Source organism: Protopterus annectens, chromosome 17.part0 (assembly GCF_019279795.1).
Source record: "Protopterus annectens isolate FY-2018-M chromosome 17.part0, PAN1.0, whole genome shotgun sequence".
Lineage (NCBI taxonomy): Eukaryota > Metazoa > Chordata > Ceratodontiformes > Protopteridae > Protopterus > Protopterus annectens.
Window position 1 is genome coordinate 737,529,951 of NC_056751.1, and position 20,305 is coordinate 737,550,255.

General features: G+C 42.7%; 1 protein-coding gene across 7 annotated transcripts in view; it reads left to right on the forward strand.

Moving 5' to 3' along the window:
- Positions 1 to 20,305, forward strand: part of ARHGEF11 (Rho guanine nucleotide exchange factor 11) — a 4,318,379-nt gene that overhangs the window by 1,388,544 nt on the left and 2,909,530 nt on the right. For all 7 annotated transcript variants that reach the window (XM_044059024.1, XM_044059020.1, XM_044059026.1 and 4 more), the window contains one exon: positions 9,397 to 9,459. In XM_044059024.1, coding sequence (XP_043914959.1) covers positions 9,397 to 9,459 — 63 coding nt within the window. The remainder of the gene's footprint in view (positions 1 to 9,396; positions 9,460 to 20,305) is intronic.

Here is a 20,305-nt window from a genome sequence, read left to right on the forward strand (position 1 = left end):
CTAATTTAGTAGTAGATTCCTTGCACTCATTTGCCTACAAAAGAAACTGCTTTCTCTGATAATTGCATGTTAACCCCTGTTTCTCGCAGCACCGATCTGTACTTGGTCACTAATCTCATACAGTTAAATCTTTCCTCATCATGTAACCCAAACGCTTGGTTAACCTGGTGCCACGTAAGGGGTATCCCCTTAGTTTTTCAGATGCTAATTATGCTTATTTCATCTTGCGTGTGTTTCACTAAACCATCACATGTAATATACCTAAGTGTTCTGTGGATTTGGAAAATGTGCAAAAATGAACAGTAAGTAACAAGGGACATTGGTATCCTGGTTCCTGTGGTGGTTCAATGTATTGAGAGCTTTTCTGCAGGGGAATATCAACAACTTCAGAATTAGAATATTCCTTACTAGACCAAACTTATTAATAAATATCCCTACTCCTGTATTCAGATGGCACCAGTTTATATTCCCATCTCTTTAATCATCTGCTTCGAATAATTCCTTCATAAAACTAGTTAGTTGACTCATTTAGGTAGTTCTTCAGATTTTACTACCCCCTCTCAAGCAAACAAAAATAACACCATATTGAAACTACATAATATTAGCATGGAGGTAGGACTGCATGATGTTAGCATGGATGTAGGACTGCATGATGTTAGCATGGAGGTAGGACTGCATGATGTTAGCTTGGAGGTAGGATTGCATGATGTTAGCATGGAGGTATGACTGCATGATGTTAGCATGGAGGTAGGACTGCATGATGTTAGCATGGAAGTAGGACTACATGCTATTAGCATGGAGGGAGGACTGCATGATGTTAGCAGGGAGGTAGGCCTTCATGATGTTAGCAGGGAGGTAGGCCTTCATGATATTAGCATGGAGGTAGGACTTCATGATATTAGCATGGAGGTAGGACTTCATAATGTTAGCATGGAGGTAGGACTGCATGATGTTAGCATGGAGGTAGGACTGCATGATGTTAGCATGGAGGTAGGACTGCATGATGTTAGCTTGGAGGTAGGACTGCATGATGTTAGCATGGAGGTATGACTGCATGATGTTAGCATGGAGGTAGGACTGCATGATGTTAGCATGGAAGTAGGACTACATGATGTTAGCATGGAGGGAGGACTACATGATATTAGCATGGAGGGAAGACTGCATGATGTTAGCAGGGAGGTAGGCCTTCATGATATTAGCATGGAGGTAGGCCTTCATGATATTAGCATGGAGGTAGGACTTCATGATATTAGCATGGAGGTAGGACTTCATGATGTTAGCATGGAGGTAGGACTTAATGATGTTAGCATGGAGGTAGGACTGCATGATGTTAGCATGGAGGTAGGACTGCATGATGTTAGCATGGAGGTAGGACTGCATGATGTTAGCATGGAGGTAGGACTGCATGATGTTAGCATGGAGGTAGGACTACATGATGTTCACATGGATTTAGGACTGCATGATGTTAGCATGGAGGTAGGACTTCATGATATTAGCATGGAGATAGGACTTCATGATATTAGCATGGAGATAGGACGACATGATAGTAGCATGGAGGTAGGACGACATGATAGTAGCATGGAGGTAGGACTACATGATGTTAGCATGAAGGTAGGACTGCCTGATATTAAATGAACAAATGAATCCAAGTAAGCCAGCAGATTCACTCCTGAAAAATGAATCCAAGTGTAAAAAAACAGAAGATAATACCACAACAAAACGTTTTCAACTGGAAGTATAAGAGAATTTAAGTACCTTTATCTGCTCTTTTTTTTTCAAAAAAATACAGTATTTAAATTGATTTTAATGGGGTGGGAGGATGACATAATGGTTAAGGTGTTTACCTTAAAGACACAAAGTGCAGGGTTTGAGTCTCACATGGGGTAATTGGCTAGGCTTCAAATGGCCCAAAAGGGCAGTTAGCCTAGTACGAACCTATGAACCTATGAACCTATTTATTAAAATTCCAACGTACTAAAAACAAGAGATGAGTGCTTTCGGCTTTTCACCTTTTTCATATCTGCATTTGCAAGTCATAGAAAAGCCGAAAGTGCTCATCTCTTGTTTTTAGTATGTTGGAATTTTAATAAATACATACGTTTTGCCATGGTATCGTGATATTAGCATGGAGGTAGGATTGGGTGTTTTCTGCCTTGCCTGATACTGTGTCATCTGACACAAAACAAAGTCACCTCACAGGTATTACACTGAAATAGCCCTTGAAAGCATGGGATAACCAAACGTTTAAATTGTATACTAATATTGCCTTGTAAGGAAGGAGTTTGAATCCCACAACTGCCAGCCAGTGACAATGGCTATCTTGGCTTTGTCAAGTCAAATCACTGTTAACAAATTCAAGTGTAAATAAGGCAAAAAGTATTTAAACGGGTGCTTAAAAACCTCAGCTTTGGCTAAGAACTTGCTATATTCAACTGGACGTATAAGAGAATTTAAGTACCTTTATCTGCTCTTTTTTTTTCAAAAAAATACAGTATTTAAATTGATTTTAACTGTGTGGAAGGAATATTAGCTGAACTGGAAGTTAGTCAGTGTTTGCTGAATTTTGTTATTTGCTAGTAATTACAGGTGTGGGGGTAGTCACATTCTTTGATTTCCTGTCCTTGCCTATTTAAGTGGTACAGTGTGAAATATTTTCTGCTTAAAAACCTCAGCTTTGGCCGGCTAAGAATTTGCTATATTCAACTGGACGTATAAGAGAATTTAAGTACCTTTATCTGCTCTTTTTTTATTCCAAAAAATACAGTATTTAAATTGATTTTAACTGTGTGGAAGGAATATTAGCTGAACTGGAAGTTAGTCAGTGTTTGCTGAATTTTGTTATTTGCTAGTAATTACTGGTGTGTGGCGTAGTCACATTCTTTGATTTCCTTTCCTTGCCTATTTAAGTGGTACAGTGTGAAATATTTTCTGCTTAAAAACCTCAGCTTTGGCCGGCTAAGAACTTGGTATTTTCAACTGGACGTATAAGAGAATATAAGTACCTTTATCTGCTCTTTTTTTTTCAAAAAAATACAGTATTTAAATTGATTTTAACTGTGTGGAAGGAATATTAGCTGAACTGGAAGTTTTCACTCTGCTCTCATTCACTCTGCTCTTCAGTTAGTCCCAACCACCCTCCTTGTTTTTGTTTTGGTGTTAATCTTAGTGGCCTTGCAACTGCCCGCCCCTTTTGTAAATTTGTGTTTGGATACTCCTTCTGGGCCCATCTCATTTGCTTACTCAACTGAGTGCAGTGAGATCGTATTCTGATTTCAGGCACTCCTACTGTGTACAAAGAGAGCATCTGGGAAACAGAAAAAAAAATTTAAGCTTGTTTCCTGCCTTTCCTGTTAAGTGGTATAGACTATTTGTAGGCTTCTGAGCCCCCAAGCCCTTCTGTGTTGGAGGGAAGCCTTCTAGCTTAGTTTTTTTTCTTATAACTAGCCAGTTTTCTAGTTTCAGCACTCAAATCTGTTTCTTTGATCTCAGCACTTCTTCAGAAAAAAAAAAATTTCATCTGCTTTTACTGTACTTGTGTTTCTACCTACTTTTTTTAACTTTTGCATCATCTTAAAAGTACTCAATTGTATTTATTACTGCTTGGTGTAACTCATTCTAAGCCTTTTGGTTTTAAACACTTGGGCTTCTTACCAGTTGTTTTGCACTGAGAGGGTTTGTGGTCTGCACTGTAGTGGCAGAACAGGTAACTTACATCCTTCTAGGTTGGGAACTGCTGATTGAGGGCTCAGTGTCTGTTATTCTGAAAGTGTATTAATTCTGGTTTAAGCACTTGGGCTTTCAGGCCAGTTATTTTACATTGAGGGTTCGTGGTCTGCACTCTTGTGGGAGGAGAGGCTGGACTCTGCCCTTCTGAGCTGGGAATTTCTGGTTGAAGGCTTATAGTGCATGTATATCTGAACTGCTTCTTACTGAAGTTGGTGCGCCTTGTTTGCTGTGTCATAGACTGGATTCGGGCCTGCTGGATCTAGCTTTGTTTGTGTAACTTGAGCACTAATCCAGGCATTCTCTAAAGTATTCAATTGTATTTATTACTGCTTGGTAGTAACTTGATTAAAGTGTAGCTATCATTCTAAGTCTTTTGGATTAAGCACTTGGGCTTCAGACCAGTTGTTTTACATTAGGAAGGTTTGTGGCATGCACTGTGGTGGCAGGACAGGTAGCTTTCATCCTTCTAAGTTGGGAACTGCTGATTGAGAGCCCAGTGTCTGTTATTCTTAAAGTGTATTAGTTCTGGTTTAAACACTTGGGCTTCAGGCCAGTTATTTTACATTAAGAAGGTTTGTGGTCTGCACTCTTGTGGGAGAAGAGGCTGGACTCTGCCCTTCTGAGCTGGGAATTTCTGGTTAAAGGTTTATAGTGCCTGAATATTTGAACTGTATCTTACTGAAATTGGTACACCTTGTTTGCTGTAGCATAGACTAGATCCAGGCCTGCTGAATCTAGCTTTGTTTATATGCTTGTTGTTTGTTTGCTTATTTCCCTGGAATGCTAATTCTACCTAATACGCGGCTTCTCAGCGCTTCTGTGGATCACTAGTGATATCTGCATTGCTTACTGTACTTATTTCCTTGTTTCACTTGAAAGAAAGTTACTGTTTGTCGTTTTTGCATTTAAGTTACCTGTAACACATTGCACTTAAGTTACCTGACACTTGCTCACTAAAGCAATTATATAAGTCAGCACTAAAAATTAAAAGCACTACACCCTCACTCCCCACTGGCCCTGGTTTTCAATTATTAAGGAATTCCCAATATTATTCTAGCATGTCCAAAGGTCAGTTGTCAGTCTCCTCTCCGGTCCAGCTGGTGAATCTGGGAATCTTGAGGCAATGTTACAACTGCCTCATGTACACAGACAACCCTCTCCTCCTCCCAACAAATTCCAACACATGTGAGAGATGCAACCATATAGCCAAACTGGAGGCTAAGCTCTCTCAACTCAGTACTGGCATAACCAGTCAGGAGGAGAAGGAAACCACACTCACTACAATTCCAGTCTCACATAGACCTACCACGACAGCAAACCAAACATATAATCGCACAAAACATACTGGAGGCTCTAAATAAAGATCTGCCAAGCAGCAGAGACCTCCAAAGCAGACACCCAAGCAGCCGCTACCCCAAAACAAAACACGTGCAACACATATCTCACAAAGCCAGTGTGCCGAACAGTCACAGCCCTTAAGACTAAACAACACACCTGATACACTTGTAATAGGTGACTCTATCGTCAGGCACACTGACATCCCGCTCACCAGGCTGAACAAGGAGAGGGTCACGGTGAGCAGCCTGTCGGGCGCTAGGATCCGCCACATAACACAAGCACTCAGGTCACTCCAAGGCAAGTACAAATATGACTCAGTCATTGTCCATGCTGGTGTGAGTGACCTGAGACGTACCTCCCTGGACTACATGAAGAGAGACATAAAGGAGCTCTCTGAGCATGTAGCTCAGGTCGGTATGACCCTGACCTTGAGTAGCATCTTACCCTCACCAAGAATGATGCCACAATATGAAGACAAGATGATCAATTTCAACAATTGGCTTAAGTACTGGTGTTATTCAAAGGGAATCCAATGCCTGTAAGCTTGGGATGATATGCTCGACAAGCCACGATGCTTCGCTAGGGATGGCTTGCACCTGTCACCCCTGGGCTTTCGGATATTGGCAAAGGCTCTTGCTACCCCCATAGTGCCTTTTTTAGGCAAGGCTCAAAAGACAAACCCACCTCCATAGGTATCACAAGGGATAAGAAACTAAGAGTAATGCTACTCAACGCCAGAAGTCTAAACCTCAAGATGCACACACTCAACTCTCCTTAGCATGGAGAACATCGATATCTGTGCAGTAACAGAAACCTGGTTCAGGTCTCCCGAGAGCACCCCAGCACTACCAGGTTATACCTCATACCATGCTTTTCGGCCCCAAAACTTGGACCGAACCACAAAAGGAGGGGGAGTATCGATATTCATCAAAGTTACCCACACCTCCAGGTTGGTGGCAAAGCACGAAGCATCAGAGACTATCCATGTGCAACTAACAGTGGGTAAAACTGCCTTCCAGTTTATAGCCTGCTACAGACCACCCTCCCAAACCCAGGAACCCCACTCTGCCTTCCTGAGAACACTGGAAAATATGAAGGTCTCTCCAAACACCATTATATTGGGCGACTTCAACTACCCAAACATAGACTGGGAGCATTACTCTAGCTCCAACACCCTAGCCCAAAGGTTCCTAGAATTTATAAACTCAAATGCTATGGAACAACTTGTTACCACTCCCACAAGAGGGGAAAACATACTAGACCTGATCATCACCAACATGGGGACTCTCTGCTCCAGACCAGAAGTGTATCCCTCACTGGTAAGATCAGACCATAAACTAATCTCACTGGATATTCACATCCCGACCCCACTCCCTGCCCAGAAAACCACAGTGAAAAACTTCTCTAAAGCAAATTTCACACTCCTCAAAACTGAGGTGGAATCTTTCAAAGCCCCTGGGCCTGTGGAAAATACGGCGCAGACCGCAGAATCCTTTATAAACGCATTCTATGAACACCTTCATAAATGCATGGATCATGCAAACCCAAATAAAACCAAGACCCAATCCTCCAAAGGCAGACGTCCTGTCTGGTGGACCCCAGCCATAAACAAACTATACAATAGAAGGAGGAAGCTACTAAATGATAGAGCAAAATCCCAAAAAGGGAAGGCATCACTGATCAGTATTAGCAAAAAACTACGGGCACACACAAAATTGTCTAAGGCCAGCTTCGAGAGAAAAATTGCACAGGACACTAAGGATAATCACAAGGCTTTCTTTAGTTATGTTAGGAACCTGGGTGGTAATTCCCAGATATGCTCAGAATTAGTCCAAAATTACACAAAATACACCGAACCCACAGACATTGCCAACATCCTAGCTGACAGGTTCAGCGCAAACTTCTCCCCCCCCCACCTAAAAGGCAAAAATCTATTCCAGCAGAGTGCTGCCCCTGACATCTCAGATGCTCAGGTAAGTGCCGCCCTCTCCAAAGCAAAAAACACAGCATCAATGGGACCAGATGGCGTCCCGGCTGCCCTACATGAACTCCAAGAAGAGCTAAACCCAAACATAAAACTACTGTTCAATCTCAGCCTTACTACAGGATATGTGCCCAAAGAGTGGCGTACAGCAACAGTGGTCCCTCTCCATAAAGGTGGTGCCTCAACGGATCCTGGAAACTATCACCCCATAAGCCTGACTAGCTTGGTCTGCAAAGCTATGGAAAGGATCATCATGGACCTCATAAATAAAGATGTTGGGGACCTACAAACACTGGATCCTACCCAGTTCGGCTTTGTTAAGGGCAGATCCTGCCTCTTAAACCTGGTTGATTTCTTTGAAACAGTCACCAAGGCCATTGACGAGGGAAGGTGGTCCACACAGCCTACCTGGACCTCGCAAAAGCCTTCGATACAATACCCCACTCTGGCATTATAGATAAGCTCACCAGCTTAAATATAAACCCCTATGTCACTAGATGGATTGCAAACTGGCTCAAGGACAGAACCCACATGGTTAGAATTGCTGGAGCCATGTCAGACTCCAAACCAGTTACAAGTGGTGTCCCACAAGGCTCAGTCCTGGGACCTCTCTTGTTCGGTATATATTTCTCGGAGGTACAGGCCAACACGGAAGGACTGTGGCTGACCAAGTTCGCAGATGATTGCAAACTGGGCGCCATAATCGACTCTCCAGTCGACACAAACATCCTCCAAAAGGGCCTCATAGAAACAGAAAACTGGTGCCAGAGCCATGGCCTCAAGCTAAATGCCAAAAAGTGTATAGTTATCCCCTTTGGCAAAAACAAAGTGCCCACAAATTACCACATAGGTGGTAATCCATTAAGTACAGAAGAAGTAATTAGAGACCTGGGGACCCAAGTTGATAGCAATCTCTCATTTGACAACCACGTGGCCAGAGTGGTTAGAAAAACATTTTATATAGCCCACCTAATCATGAAGGGATTCACATCTAGATCAGGGGACGTCATTGTGCCTCTTTACTCATCCCTCATCAGGCCCATAATTGAGTACAATGCCTCTTTTGGGATGTACCTTACCAGACACCTGCAGCAACTGGAAAGACCCCAAAAGTACCTCACCAAGAGGATCAAAGGGCTCAAACAGATGCCATATGCTGCCCGGTTAAAGAAACTCCAGCTCTACTCAGTGGCATACCGCCTGTTCAGAGGCGATCTGTGCCTGACGTATAAAGCCATGTCCAACCCAGAATTAATGGACATGCTGCACTTCAGAAAATCCAAATCCCATCGAGCTACGCGCTCGAGAGACTTGAACCTCAGCACTGAAATAAATAGGACATGCTGGAGGGACAGATTCATAACCCCAAGGCTCCCTTCACTCTGGAATAAAATCCCAGTCCAGGTTAGGCAGAGTTCCTCATTGACTCTCTTCAAGAGGAATCTTGATGAGTGGATGGGAGATTGTAGGTTTACCCTGGGTATCACTTCTGTGTCACTGTTAGACAGAGGCACAGTATACTAACCTCGAAAAAGGGCATAGCAAAATAAATTTAAAATGGGTGGCGAAAGCCAAACACATTCTGGCTAGGCTTATAAATGCCCTAGGGCAGATAGCCTAGTATGAACCTAAAATCGAACCGGCTGAAGAATGAATATATATATAATTGGCGGGGGCAGTGGGGGGCACATCCCCCCCCCCACAAGAGCGACTTCAAGGTACAGCATTTTCGATGTTTAAGCCATTCACTCTCTAGTCTTTTTGATCTCGTATTATAGACCCATTTAAACAGTTTCCTAAATGCAGCCTGGCCACAAGAGCATGCAGGACAGTTGCACTGTTGCCCTGACTGCGAGTCTTCACCATCCCCACCTAAGAACAGCATTGACACTGAACACCCCACCAAACATTTTCTTTGTCCTAGCTGCTAAGGTCCCTTTCTCACCACTGTGTTCTTATATGTGGTTTGTCTGTGACTGTTGACTTGTGTTCTTTTTTTTTTTGTCACTTTGGCTTTGTCATGTATGGTTAGTATTTTATTTCATCCATTGTAGTTCATTGCTTTACCTGCGAGTTGCTTAGAGCTTTTCTTGTGACTGTGTGTATTATGGCCTGAATCGTACTAAATACCTTTGTGTGGAAGAGGAAGGAGGTTGATTTTAGCTGCGCTTAAGATTTGGGTCAGTCTGAATGTTTCAGTGACAGACCTGTTGGATGGACTGTCACACAGATCTAGACTTTGGCACATTGGACTTATTCAGTTGTCATATTTCTTAAGAGTTTTTCCAGTGAGGAGGTAATGTAATTTCAACTATTTGACACTGTTTGTCTTTTTTTTTTTTTTCTAGGGCTCCAGCAGGGAAATCATTGGGCCAGAAGAAGAGGAATATGATGCTGACAATTTTGAGGAGGTATGGTATTAAATGTGCTTGTATCTGCGCCGTCACCATAGTTGGATGAAAACAAAAGTAAGAAATGCCGTGTTGGTCCAAAAACAGAAAACACAAAGACACTGGAACACAGAGAGATTTGACATAACACCTTTTTCCGGACCAGCACAGGTTTTGCAATTACTGAAGATTTTGAACAGTACGTAAACTCCTGGTGGAAGGGCTCATACCAGCTCAACAGCTCAACAGCTCAAGTAATTGCAAAACGTAATGTTATCCAATAAAAAGTATTACATCACAGCTGTGTTCCAGTGTCTGTGTGATTCATATTCAGATGCGTGTCTAGTCACCGATGTGCATTTAAAGTTAAAGGTGCTCTTTGGTTAGGGTTTCTCACTCTCACCGATCCTTGGTCTGGTATTCAGTGTTGACCTGCAAAGTCCATGTAGAGTATGTGCTCATCATATGGACGTGTTTTTGTTTTGTGTTTATTTTTTCTTTGAGTGCTGTAGCTCTCCTCCCCCTCCCAAAGACTACCAGTTATACTAAACTGTATTGCATGCACTCCTGTCCTCATGGCGCAAGTTATGACTGAAAAAGGGTAGGTTCACTTACCTAGATAACAAAGAAATAAATATATGTCTTTGTAGGGTCATGTCAGAGAAATTTGAGCACATATTATCACAACCCTGTCACGTGAAACAAAAGGATCAAAAGACAGTAACAGCAGAAAAATGCCGCAGCAGAGACCTCAAAGTAAAACCAGAAGTACATACGAAGTACAAATACTTACCCACAATGCAAATAACAGGAAGTGTTTTGGCGAGTGTTTTTGCCATGTTTGGGATTTTGCACACCATTTCCTTTACTTGTGTTCATCAACTTCAGCTGCAGGGAATTCAGCAAATCAGGAACTGTGCTGTCTGAAATCAGGAACTGTGCTGTTTGTAATCGGGAACTGTGCTGTTTGTTAACAGGAAGTCAGCTGTTGTGTTAACAGACAGACATGTTTTGATAGACATGTTTTGTGTCTGATGGCTTTAGATCCTGAAACTTTGAAACTTGACAGTTGTGTACATGTGTGTGTGTGTGTGTGTGTGTGTATCTATATATGTTTTTAGTATGTCTGCATGTATGTGTGTATACTTTTATATATATATATATATATATGTGTGTGTGTGTGTATGTGTAGAAATATATATGTGTGTATTTTTAATATTTATATACATCATTTATTGACATTTGATTACTTGAAAGTCTGAGTAGTCCATTTTTAGCAGAGGCCCAGGGAGAAAAGCTCCAAACTGTTGCTAAATATTTTAAGAAGAAGAAGAAATCTTTAAAAATAATACAAAAACATCTACAGTTTAAATAATTTTACCAAATTAGACACAATATGAAAACTTTGGTTAAGAAGTGATACAAGTTTTATGACAGTGATTTAATAGAGAAATTTTAGCCAGTTTAGAGAAATTAAAGGTAAGTTAGTATAATACAAACAGAAATTGCAATATAAAGTGAGAGAAAAGCAGACTTATGCTATATTTAGAGAAAAAGCCAGGGAAGAGAAATTGACAAATATGAAGTCAGTGAAGGAGGAGATGTAAGGTATACATAGGTATTTGTTCACATTTAAGGGCTATACCTTATCTTGTTGTTGAGCAAGAACAGAGCCAGCCTTTGGTTGCTAAGTCTTTCAGAATAGTTTTAAAGGATTGGAGGGGAGGGTATTGACCTGATGGATGCAAGTAAGGAGTTGTAGGCTTTAGCGATATGGTATGAATACAGACATTGCCCAGCAGATTTGATAGATTTCTGGACAGACAGGAGTTTTTGGTCATTGGAGTGTAATTACTGACTCGGAATATAGTTGTGTAGAATGTTATTTAATGCTGGGCAAGAAAATGGATACTGGATAAATTTTATAGGTGGTAAGAAGCTGTGTATGTATTAGTTGGTGGGGTAGTTCTTACCACTTTAGGCTTTTTAGTGCTCTACAGTAATAGGTTTGGAAAGGGGTATTTGCTGCAAATTTAGCAACTTTGTTACGGCATCATTCAAGTTATGATTTTTGTGATGCCTAGAAGTTGGTAAGCATTGGCGCACCATAAAGTAGAGTGGGGAGAAGTTGGTAAGCATTGACGCACCATAAAGAATAGCGGGGAGAAGTTGGTAAGCATTGGCGCATCATATAGGAGAGTGGGGAGAAGTTGGTAAGCATTGGCGCACCATAAAGAAGAGTGGGGAGAAGTTGGTAAGCATTGACGCACCATAAAGGAGAGTGGGGATAAGTTGGTAAGCATTGGCGCACCATAAAGGAGAGTGGGGAGAAGTTGGTAAGCATTGGCACACCATAAAGGAGAGTGGGGAGAAGTTGGTAAGCATTGATGCACCATAAAGGAGAGTGGGGAGAAGTTGGTAAGCATTGGCGCACCATAAAGAAGAGTGGGGAGAAGTTGGTAAGCATTGACTCACCGTAAAGGAGAGTGGGGAGAAGTTGGTAAGCATTAGTGCACCATAAAGAAGAGTGGGGAGAAGTTGGTAAGCATTGACGCACCATAAAGAAGAGTGGGGAGAAGTTGGTAAGCATTGACGCACCATAAAGGAGAGTGGGGAGAAGTTGGTAAGCATTGGCGCACCATAAAGAAGAGTGGGGAGAAGTTGGTAAGCATTGGCGCACCATAAAGAAGAGTGGGGAGAAGTTGGTAAGCATTGGCACACCATAAAGAAGAGTGGGGAGAAGTTGGTAAGCATTGACGCACCATAAAGGAGAGTGGGGAGAAGTTGGTAAGCATTGACGCACCATAAAGGAGAGTGGGGAGAAGTTGGTAAGCATTGACGCACCATAAAGGAGAGTGGGGAGGAGATGAGTAGTGCCACGTGTAGTTTGTCACATTGATGAGAAAGTTTCTGGCTCTGTAAAGTATCCCTAGTTTTTGATGAGTTTTTCTAATGCAGATTCGTACAAGCAGGTTGATTTTAAAACTATCATCTGTATTAATTTGATATGAGAAGTAACATCTGTGGTTGTAGTATCAAGAGAGAGGACTTTAGATTTAGTTTTTTTGTGAAAGAGGCATTTGGGGAAAAAGTAGTAGTTTGTTTTTTTTGGGTTGATGATGAGTTGCGAGTTACAAAGCCATCTTTCAGTTGCTGTTAAGCTTCCCGAGTAATTTTTTTTTGGGTGTGTGTTGTCATCTGCTTACTGTATTAGGGAGGCCTCTTGTTTGGCTATGTAGAGGGTGTTGGTGAGAATGCTAAAGAGGGAGGGGGCCAAGGGACCTTGTGGTACATTGGTAGTGACTGGGAGGTAAGGAGAGAGCGTGGAGTGCCATTTTACTGACTGATACCTATTGGATAAGCAGCTTTTGAACCATAGAAGGGTGGGCTTAGACCTAGAGAGGACAGTATCTATCTAGGTTAGAAGGGCAGCATTTGTACTATGGGAAGGACGGAAGCCATGTTGTCTGGGTGATGGGAGTTCTTTTACCAATTGTTTTTGAATATATTTTTCAAGTGTTTTGGAGGGAGGATAAGATTTCTATAGGTCTAAGGTTATTAATGTCTGTCGAATTTCCTCCTTTGTGCAGAGGGATAATATGTGACTTTTTCCAGAGATGGAATGTGGGATTCCTGGATTAACCTGTTTATAAGGATTGAGACAGGATAGGCAGTGCTTGTGGCTTCTGTTTTAAGTTACTCACTTTAATAGGTCATCAGCTGAAGTAGAGCTTGGTTTGAGTCCGAGTAATTTTCTATAGGATGTGGGCAGAGGTTTGAAGGTGAAAGTGGATGTGGTGATAACTTGGCTGTTGGCAGGGTTGGGATTAGATGTTGGGGAATCCTTGGTTAGACATGGTATACTGTTTTTGAAATAAGGGTTGAATTGTGTTGTGGTTTTGAGTGACAAGTTATTGGTTGAGGGTTTAGGGTTGTGAAATTTTGGCTGGGATGCAAAATTGTCTTTAATGTCCAGAATTTTTAGGGTTGTGTTTACTATTGCTCTGGAAGTTGCCATAGTATAGTTTTTTTTTGTTTTCATTTATTTGCATTTTAGTACGATTGTGAAGTATTCAAAAGTTTTCAAGTTATTGTGGTTTTATATTTTAGCCATTCTTTGCATGTTTTTTCTGTCCTGCATTAGCTAGTCGAATTGCATTCTTTGTTTTTAGAGTCTTCCTTCTAGGAGGTGCAAGGCTATTTAGGATATTCACGGAAGTTGTACTGAATTCATTTACAGCATCATCTAAGGGAAAGACTTTTAGGAAGTTCCAGTTAATAGATAGTAGGGTAGTATTGAAAATGTCTGGGTTAAACTTGGAAAGGTTGTGTGTTGTTTTAAAAATATGCTGTATAAGTGGGTGTTTGAGATGCTTGGTCGTGTAGACTGGAAAATAATGACTGAGACAGTAGTCACACAGTGTACCTGAGGTGGTGTATTTGCCATGATCTGATACTAGGATCCTGTCTAATAGGGAATTTGATGTCTTGCTGTAGTGTGTGGGGTTATTAATTAGCTGTGTGAAACCAAATAAGCTCATACTAATTATAGGGTAATTAGTGTTTGACATTCTCATCACCTAGGCTAGTACTATTTTTCTTGTGTAATTGTTATGAGTAATTCAATGTAGCATATTTCCATTATAGCTGTATTGTCGCCAGGAGGGGATGTAAAGGGCAGTAGTACATATTTGTTATTGTTTAATTTTGGGAAAGTATTAAGAAGCTCTGCTGAACTGAATTTTGGTATTGGTTTGTTGTAAGGGGAAATGTGGTTGTTGGGAAATATTAAAGCAATGCTACCACCTTTCCTCCCTCTCTCTCCTTAAAGATATATATAAATAACATGTTTGTTTGCATATGTGTATCTATGTAATACATCACATGCATGTAGGTTTATAGGTAGTTACTAGCATGTTGTCAGTGAAATCGGTGAGCCGCTGAACTGAATTTCTGCCAATCATTAGCAGACCGGAGTTCCACTGTGGTGACCCCTAACTGGGAAAAGCCGAAAGGCAAACAACAATGTTCATCATGTTACCCTGCTGCAGTCATCACACTTGGTTTATCCTGTCGTCAGGCGGTCCCGCAGTCGGCCTGAATTCCAAAGTCTTGGTCCGGGCGCCGCCGTTGGGTTGTCGCTTCTTCCCTGACGCCAGTGCGCCTAGGGGTATATATGATGCATCCACCGCCATTTTCATCAGTCTTTCCTGCCGCGCGGTGGCCGAAGCAGAAGCAGTTCGCGGTGCTGGTCGGTTGACTCCTCGAGATTTCAAGTCTTAATTTCAGATCCGAAGTCTTCAGTAAAGCTGGCACCCTGCTGGGGAAACTTTTCTTGCCTCAGACCGGGATGTCAGAAAAAGTTAACAATTGTATTTCTTGTGGGAAGAAAAATACCGCGAATTTTCATTCTTATTGTATACCTTGCCTAGGCCCAGACCATTAACGACAAGGCCATTGGTTGTCGCTTTTGTGCTAGGTTCAATAAGCTTACTATAAAACGACGCTTTGATTTCGCACGACACTACTTCAGTAGAAAATTTAACTATACCATGCCGTCGGAGCAACCAACTACCGGCGTGCACAAAAAATGCAAGGATAAGGACAGGCAGCCTAGACCCAAGCCAGACTCCGAGGCCTCGGCTGGGCCGGTCTCTGGTTTTCAGTGAGGCGCCTACGCAGCCCCTGGATACCGCAGAATTGGAACCCAAGACCGCTTCGGATCCTTTGGCGGAGAGTGCTAGGCCGACGCAGCCATTTTCTTTAGGCCCTACCGACGACATTGCAGAAAAAGAAGTCGGTGCTGCAGAAACACCTTCGGTTTCTGAAGGTGTCTTCAGACCGATGACGCTCACCATTAAAACATATCCTAAGCTTAAGACTCCTCTTAAACCTAAAAAAGACTGCACTACAGTTTCCAGTTCAAGGCCCAATGCCTAAGAAACAGATGCTTAAAATGGCTGAAGATTTGATCTCTTTAATCAGGGGTTCTGAACCCCCCTCCCTGACAAAAGACCTAGACAAGAGGAGGATTATGCCTCCTCTGATCAAGTGTCTATTTCCTCAGACTCCTCTGAGGAACAAGATTACTCCTTTCCCCCTTATGAAGATTCTGATGCTGAGGATTCTATTCCCTCAGCTTCTCCCCCTGAAGACTACTCCTTGGGGAAACTTTACACACTATGAGGGAACATATCTTCTCACTGGGACGGTCAGGACTACGCTGACTCAAAGAAAAGGCTCAGAGAGTTTCTTTTTACTCCCCCAGCACAGACCTCTTTGGCATATCCCCCAGTTTAGACATTGGGGATGATGTTTACTTAGAATCTAGTTTAAATCCAGATTCTCTGCCTCCTGCTCCAGCCAAACCAGACAGATATTATAGAGTGCCTGACTCCCAAAAATTCCTTTATAAAAGCCCTGTTGCTGACCCAGAGACTATCTCCCAGGGTCCCAAAGGGGCTAAGGCTTCTATGGCATAAAATCCTGTACCCTCTGAAAGGGACTCCAGTGCACTAGACAGGTGGGGGAAAAAGGTTTACACCTCAGCCACTCTAGCTATGAGAGCACTAGATTGTCAATTTCACGTGCTAAAATACCAGCAATTTCTAATGTCTCAAATAAGACAAAAAATGAGCAAACTCCCTCAACAGTCTGAATTCAAGGAAATGCAGGATCTGTTGCATGCAGCTGAACAGGTGGGCAAACATGCTTTACAATGTGGATTTGATTCTGAAGCTTCCCAGAGCAGCTGTTACTGGGTCCTGTTATACGAGGGCATGCTTGGTTAAAGGAACAAACTCTGCCTGATCATGTTAAAGCAAAGCTTCTAGATGCTCCCTTACAGCAGGATGTCCTATTTGGAGTTAAAGCAGAAGAAGTTTTAAAGAAAATGGAGGATAAGGCAAAATCTATGCAGACGGTCAAAGATTTCTTACAGGTTCAGCCCCCTTGCTTCAGCAAAAATTGGCCAACAAAAAAATGATCCTTTCCAGCTACTGACAGACCACAGAGGGGTAAATACAGACGCCCAAGAGGCAGAGGACAACCACAAATCCACTACAAACCTCGACAATGGGGCACTGCAATGCAAAAGGGAGGAGAAGACAGGCCCCAAACTACTAGAAGGCAAACACAATGACTTAAACCTCATATGGCCAAGCAAAACTCTCTTGGCAGCTCCCTTGGGAGGAAAATTAGCACTTTTTTCAGACAACTGGCGCATCATCACAAAGGACAAATGGTTCCTGGACATAATTTCACAAGGATACAGATTTCATTTCCACACCTTGCCAACGAAATGAGGAATGCCAAACCTGCCACAAAATCAATGGGCAGAGGCACAAAACAATTACAGCTCTCTATGGACATGAGAGCCATTCAACTGAGTGTACCTACACGGAGCAAGGCCAAGGATTTTGACTAAGACTCTTTCTAGTCCCCAGAAAGGATACAATGCCTGGGAGACCAATTCTGGACCTTTCCAATTCTAAACACCTTCTTACAAGTACCCAAATTCAAGATGCTAACACTACAGCAGCTTCTTCCCATGTTGGGCAAGAAAGCATGGCTAGTAACGTTGGACCTCAAGGAGGCATACCTGCATGTCCCTATCAGACAAAATTGCAGAAGATACCTCCATTTCATTGCAGGTTCAACCCATTACCAATCCTCTGCACTGCCCTTGGCTTATCCACTGCACCCAGGGTTTTCACAAAATGCCTGTCACCAGTAATCGCATACTGCAGACAAAGAGGAATTAAAGTATACCCATACCTGGACGACTGCCTCATCCAAGCAGAAAGCAAGGACATCCTCTTACAACATCTGGCTTTGTAAAACATCTTCTGTTGCCTAGGGTACACAGTAAACGTAAAAGAAATCAAAAACTAGTACCCTCACAAATATGACATTCCCAAGTGCCAGCTTGAATACAATAGAAGCCCAGAAGGTTTATCTGACACCAGACAAACAACTACAACTGACTCAATATTTCAAAACAATGGCGACAAAGACCCAACTCCCTGCAAGAAAAATTCTGCAGGCCTTGGGCTTCATGGCATCTTGCATACTACTAATACCATTTGCAAAGCTGCATATGAGGGAAATTACAGTGGTACCTAAAAAGCGTATGGTCTCAACACAGCCACAGCTTGGACACAATGATATTTCTCATTCCCTGCCTTCAACAAGAATTTCTGTGGTGGTCACAGGCATGTGACCTCAACAAGGGTCTGCCTTTCACCTTGCCCCCAGCCAGCCAAACTATGACAACAGATGCATCGGACTATGCCTGGGGGCACACATGGCAGGACAGTGCGTTCAAGGCATATGGACTGCAGATCAAAGGAATCTGCACATCTATCAAAAAGAAATGCTAGCTGTACAGAATGCCCTGACAGCCTTCAAGAACCTCTTGCATCCAGGACAGCTTACAATAAGGACGGACAACACCACAGTAATGTGGTACATAAACAAACAAGGGAGTACACACTCCTACCCTCTATGCAGGCAAGCAATGACCCTGTGGAACACAGCACTGGCTTACCAAGTTCAGCTACAAGCTCAATTCCTGCCAGGAAAAAAGAACACATTGGCAGACGACCTCAGCAGAAACATCAAGGATCCCCACGAGTGGAAACTGGATCCACAAGTATTTGCAATGATAACTCAAAAATGGGGCCACCCAGACATAGATCTGTTCGCCAGCCCCCAAAACTATCAGCTAACAAAATTTTGTACAAGGACGCTTCACCATCAAGCTTGGAAAGTGGACGCACTCTCATTCAGTTGGAAAAACTTGACAGTATATGCCTTCCCATCCATTGCCCCTTCTCTCAAAGGTGCTTCTGAAAGTCAGGAAGGAGAGACACAGAATGATACTCATAGCCCCAGACTGGCCACGCCAGCACTGGTACCCACTACTAAGGAATATGGCCCAGGGCCCACCTTGGATTTTACCACAAATTGCTCATTTGCTCACATAGCAAGACAATCAGATTTTACACAGCCAGCTCAAAACATTAAATGTGGCTGCATGGCAAATCACCTAAGCAACCAGCCAGCTCCTCTTCCTCAAGCAGTTATGGATGTTATTCTGGAATCTAGGAGGTCCAGCACCAGGAAGGCCTACTCGGACAAATGGAAAAGGTTTTGTGCCTGGAACCAAGCTAAAGGCCAAAATACCCTTCAGCCTCACATTCCTCAGATTCTACAGTATTTAACTGAGATGTTGCACAAAGGACTTTCTTTTTCATCTATTAAAATCCACGCCTCAGCTATTTCAGCCCACTACAACACGGATCCTCCCTTATTTTCACATCCGCTTCTAAGGCAGTTTCTCAGGGCCAAAAACACAGGCCCCCCAGGAGAGCACCTACACCAACCTGGGACCTCAACTTTGTTCTATAATAACTTACGCTACCTCCTTTTGAACCAGCTTTCTCTGCTGATCTAACGTTTATATCATGGAAGACTGCCCTGCTGCTAGCAATAACTTCAGCCAGAAGAGTCTCAGAGCTTCAGGCAATAATGGCAGTAGAGCCTTTCCTCATTTTCCATCAAGACAGAGTTTCTCTACGAACTAATCCCTCCTTCATGCCTAAGGTGGTATCCAGTGTGGCTCTAAATCAAACCATCCACTTACCCACCTTCTTTCCAAATCCACAGAACAAAGGAGAAAGACTCCTGCACTCCTTGGGCATTCACAGGCAACTATGTTACTACTTGGATAAAACTAAGGTTTCTGAAAATCTGACCAGCTCTTTTGTATCCTATGCTGCAGCTTCACAAGGGAAGGCTATATCAAAACAGACCATTTCCAAATGGATAGGACATTGCATTCGTTTTTGCTATACCCATCATGGAAAACCAGTTCCTGCTACCATAAGGCCCCACTTACCAGGGCAGCAGCTACATCTACAGCCTTCCTCAGGGGGGTGCCAACCAAGGATATTTTGGAAGCTGCAACTTGGAGTTCAGTACACACCTTCACCAAACATTACCACTTACCACTTTACTCTAAGACTAGAGCTGGCTTCGCCACTGCAGTTCTGCAGGGCCTTCTAGCCTCCTCTAACCCTTTGTGACTCCTCTTCCCGTCCTTAGCTTTGGGATTCTACCCAAGTGTGATGACTGCAGCAGGGTAACACGAACGTAGTACAGTTTTGTACCTACCATAAATGTAGATGTTCGAGTGTACACCCTGCTGCAGTCCAGGTTACCCTCCCTCCATCCCCTCCTACCTAACTAACTAAATCTTTACTATACCTTTGTGATATATTTGCTGATAGCTGGAGGGATGTTGTGTTTGTGCTAAAGTTTTTTAGATTGGTACTAATTACTGACCACCTTTTTGGGGGCACCTGACATCTGGGGCAAGAAAAAGTGAAGAAAATGGCGTTGGATGCATCATATATACCCCTGGTGCACTGACGTCAGGGAAGAGGTGACAGCAACCGACGCCGGATCAAGACTTTGGAATTCAGGCCGACTGCGGGACCGCCTGACGACAGGATAACCAAGTGTAATGACTGCAGCAGGGTGTACACTCGAACATCTACATTTATGGTAGGTACAAAACAGTACTTTTGTTAACTGTGTAAACCCAGTAGCTGCAAGAATCCCTTTACAGTGGTGACTTAGGAACATTGTCTGGTTAAGTTACTTGCACAAATGGGAAATGTCAGGATCAAACCCAGGAATACAATATAAAGCTAATTAACATTTCATAGCCTCAACTCTGAGAGTTTTATATGTGCATATGTTTGTTGATCTGTCTGTGTTTCTGTATTGTCAAAAAGAAAGTCCATATTTCTGTTCTGTCCTCTTTGTAGTCAACAATGCTTTGGTTTACCTAAGAATCTCT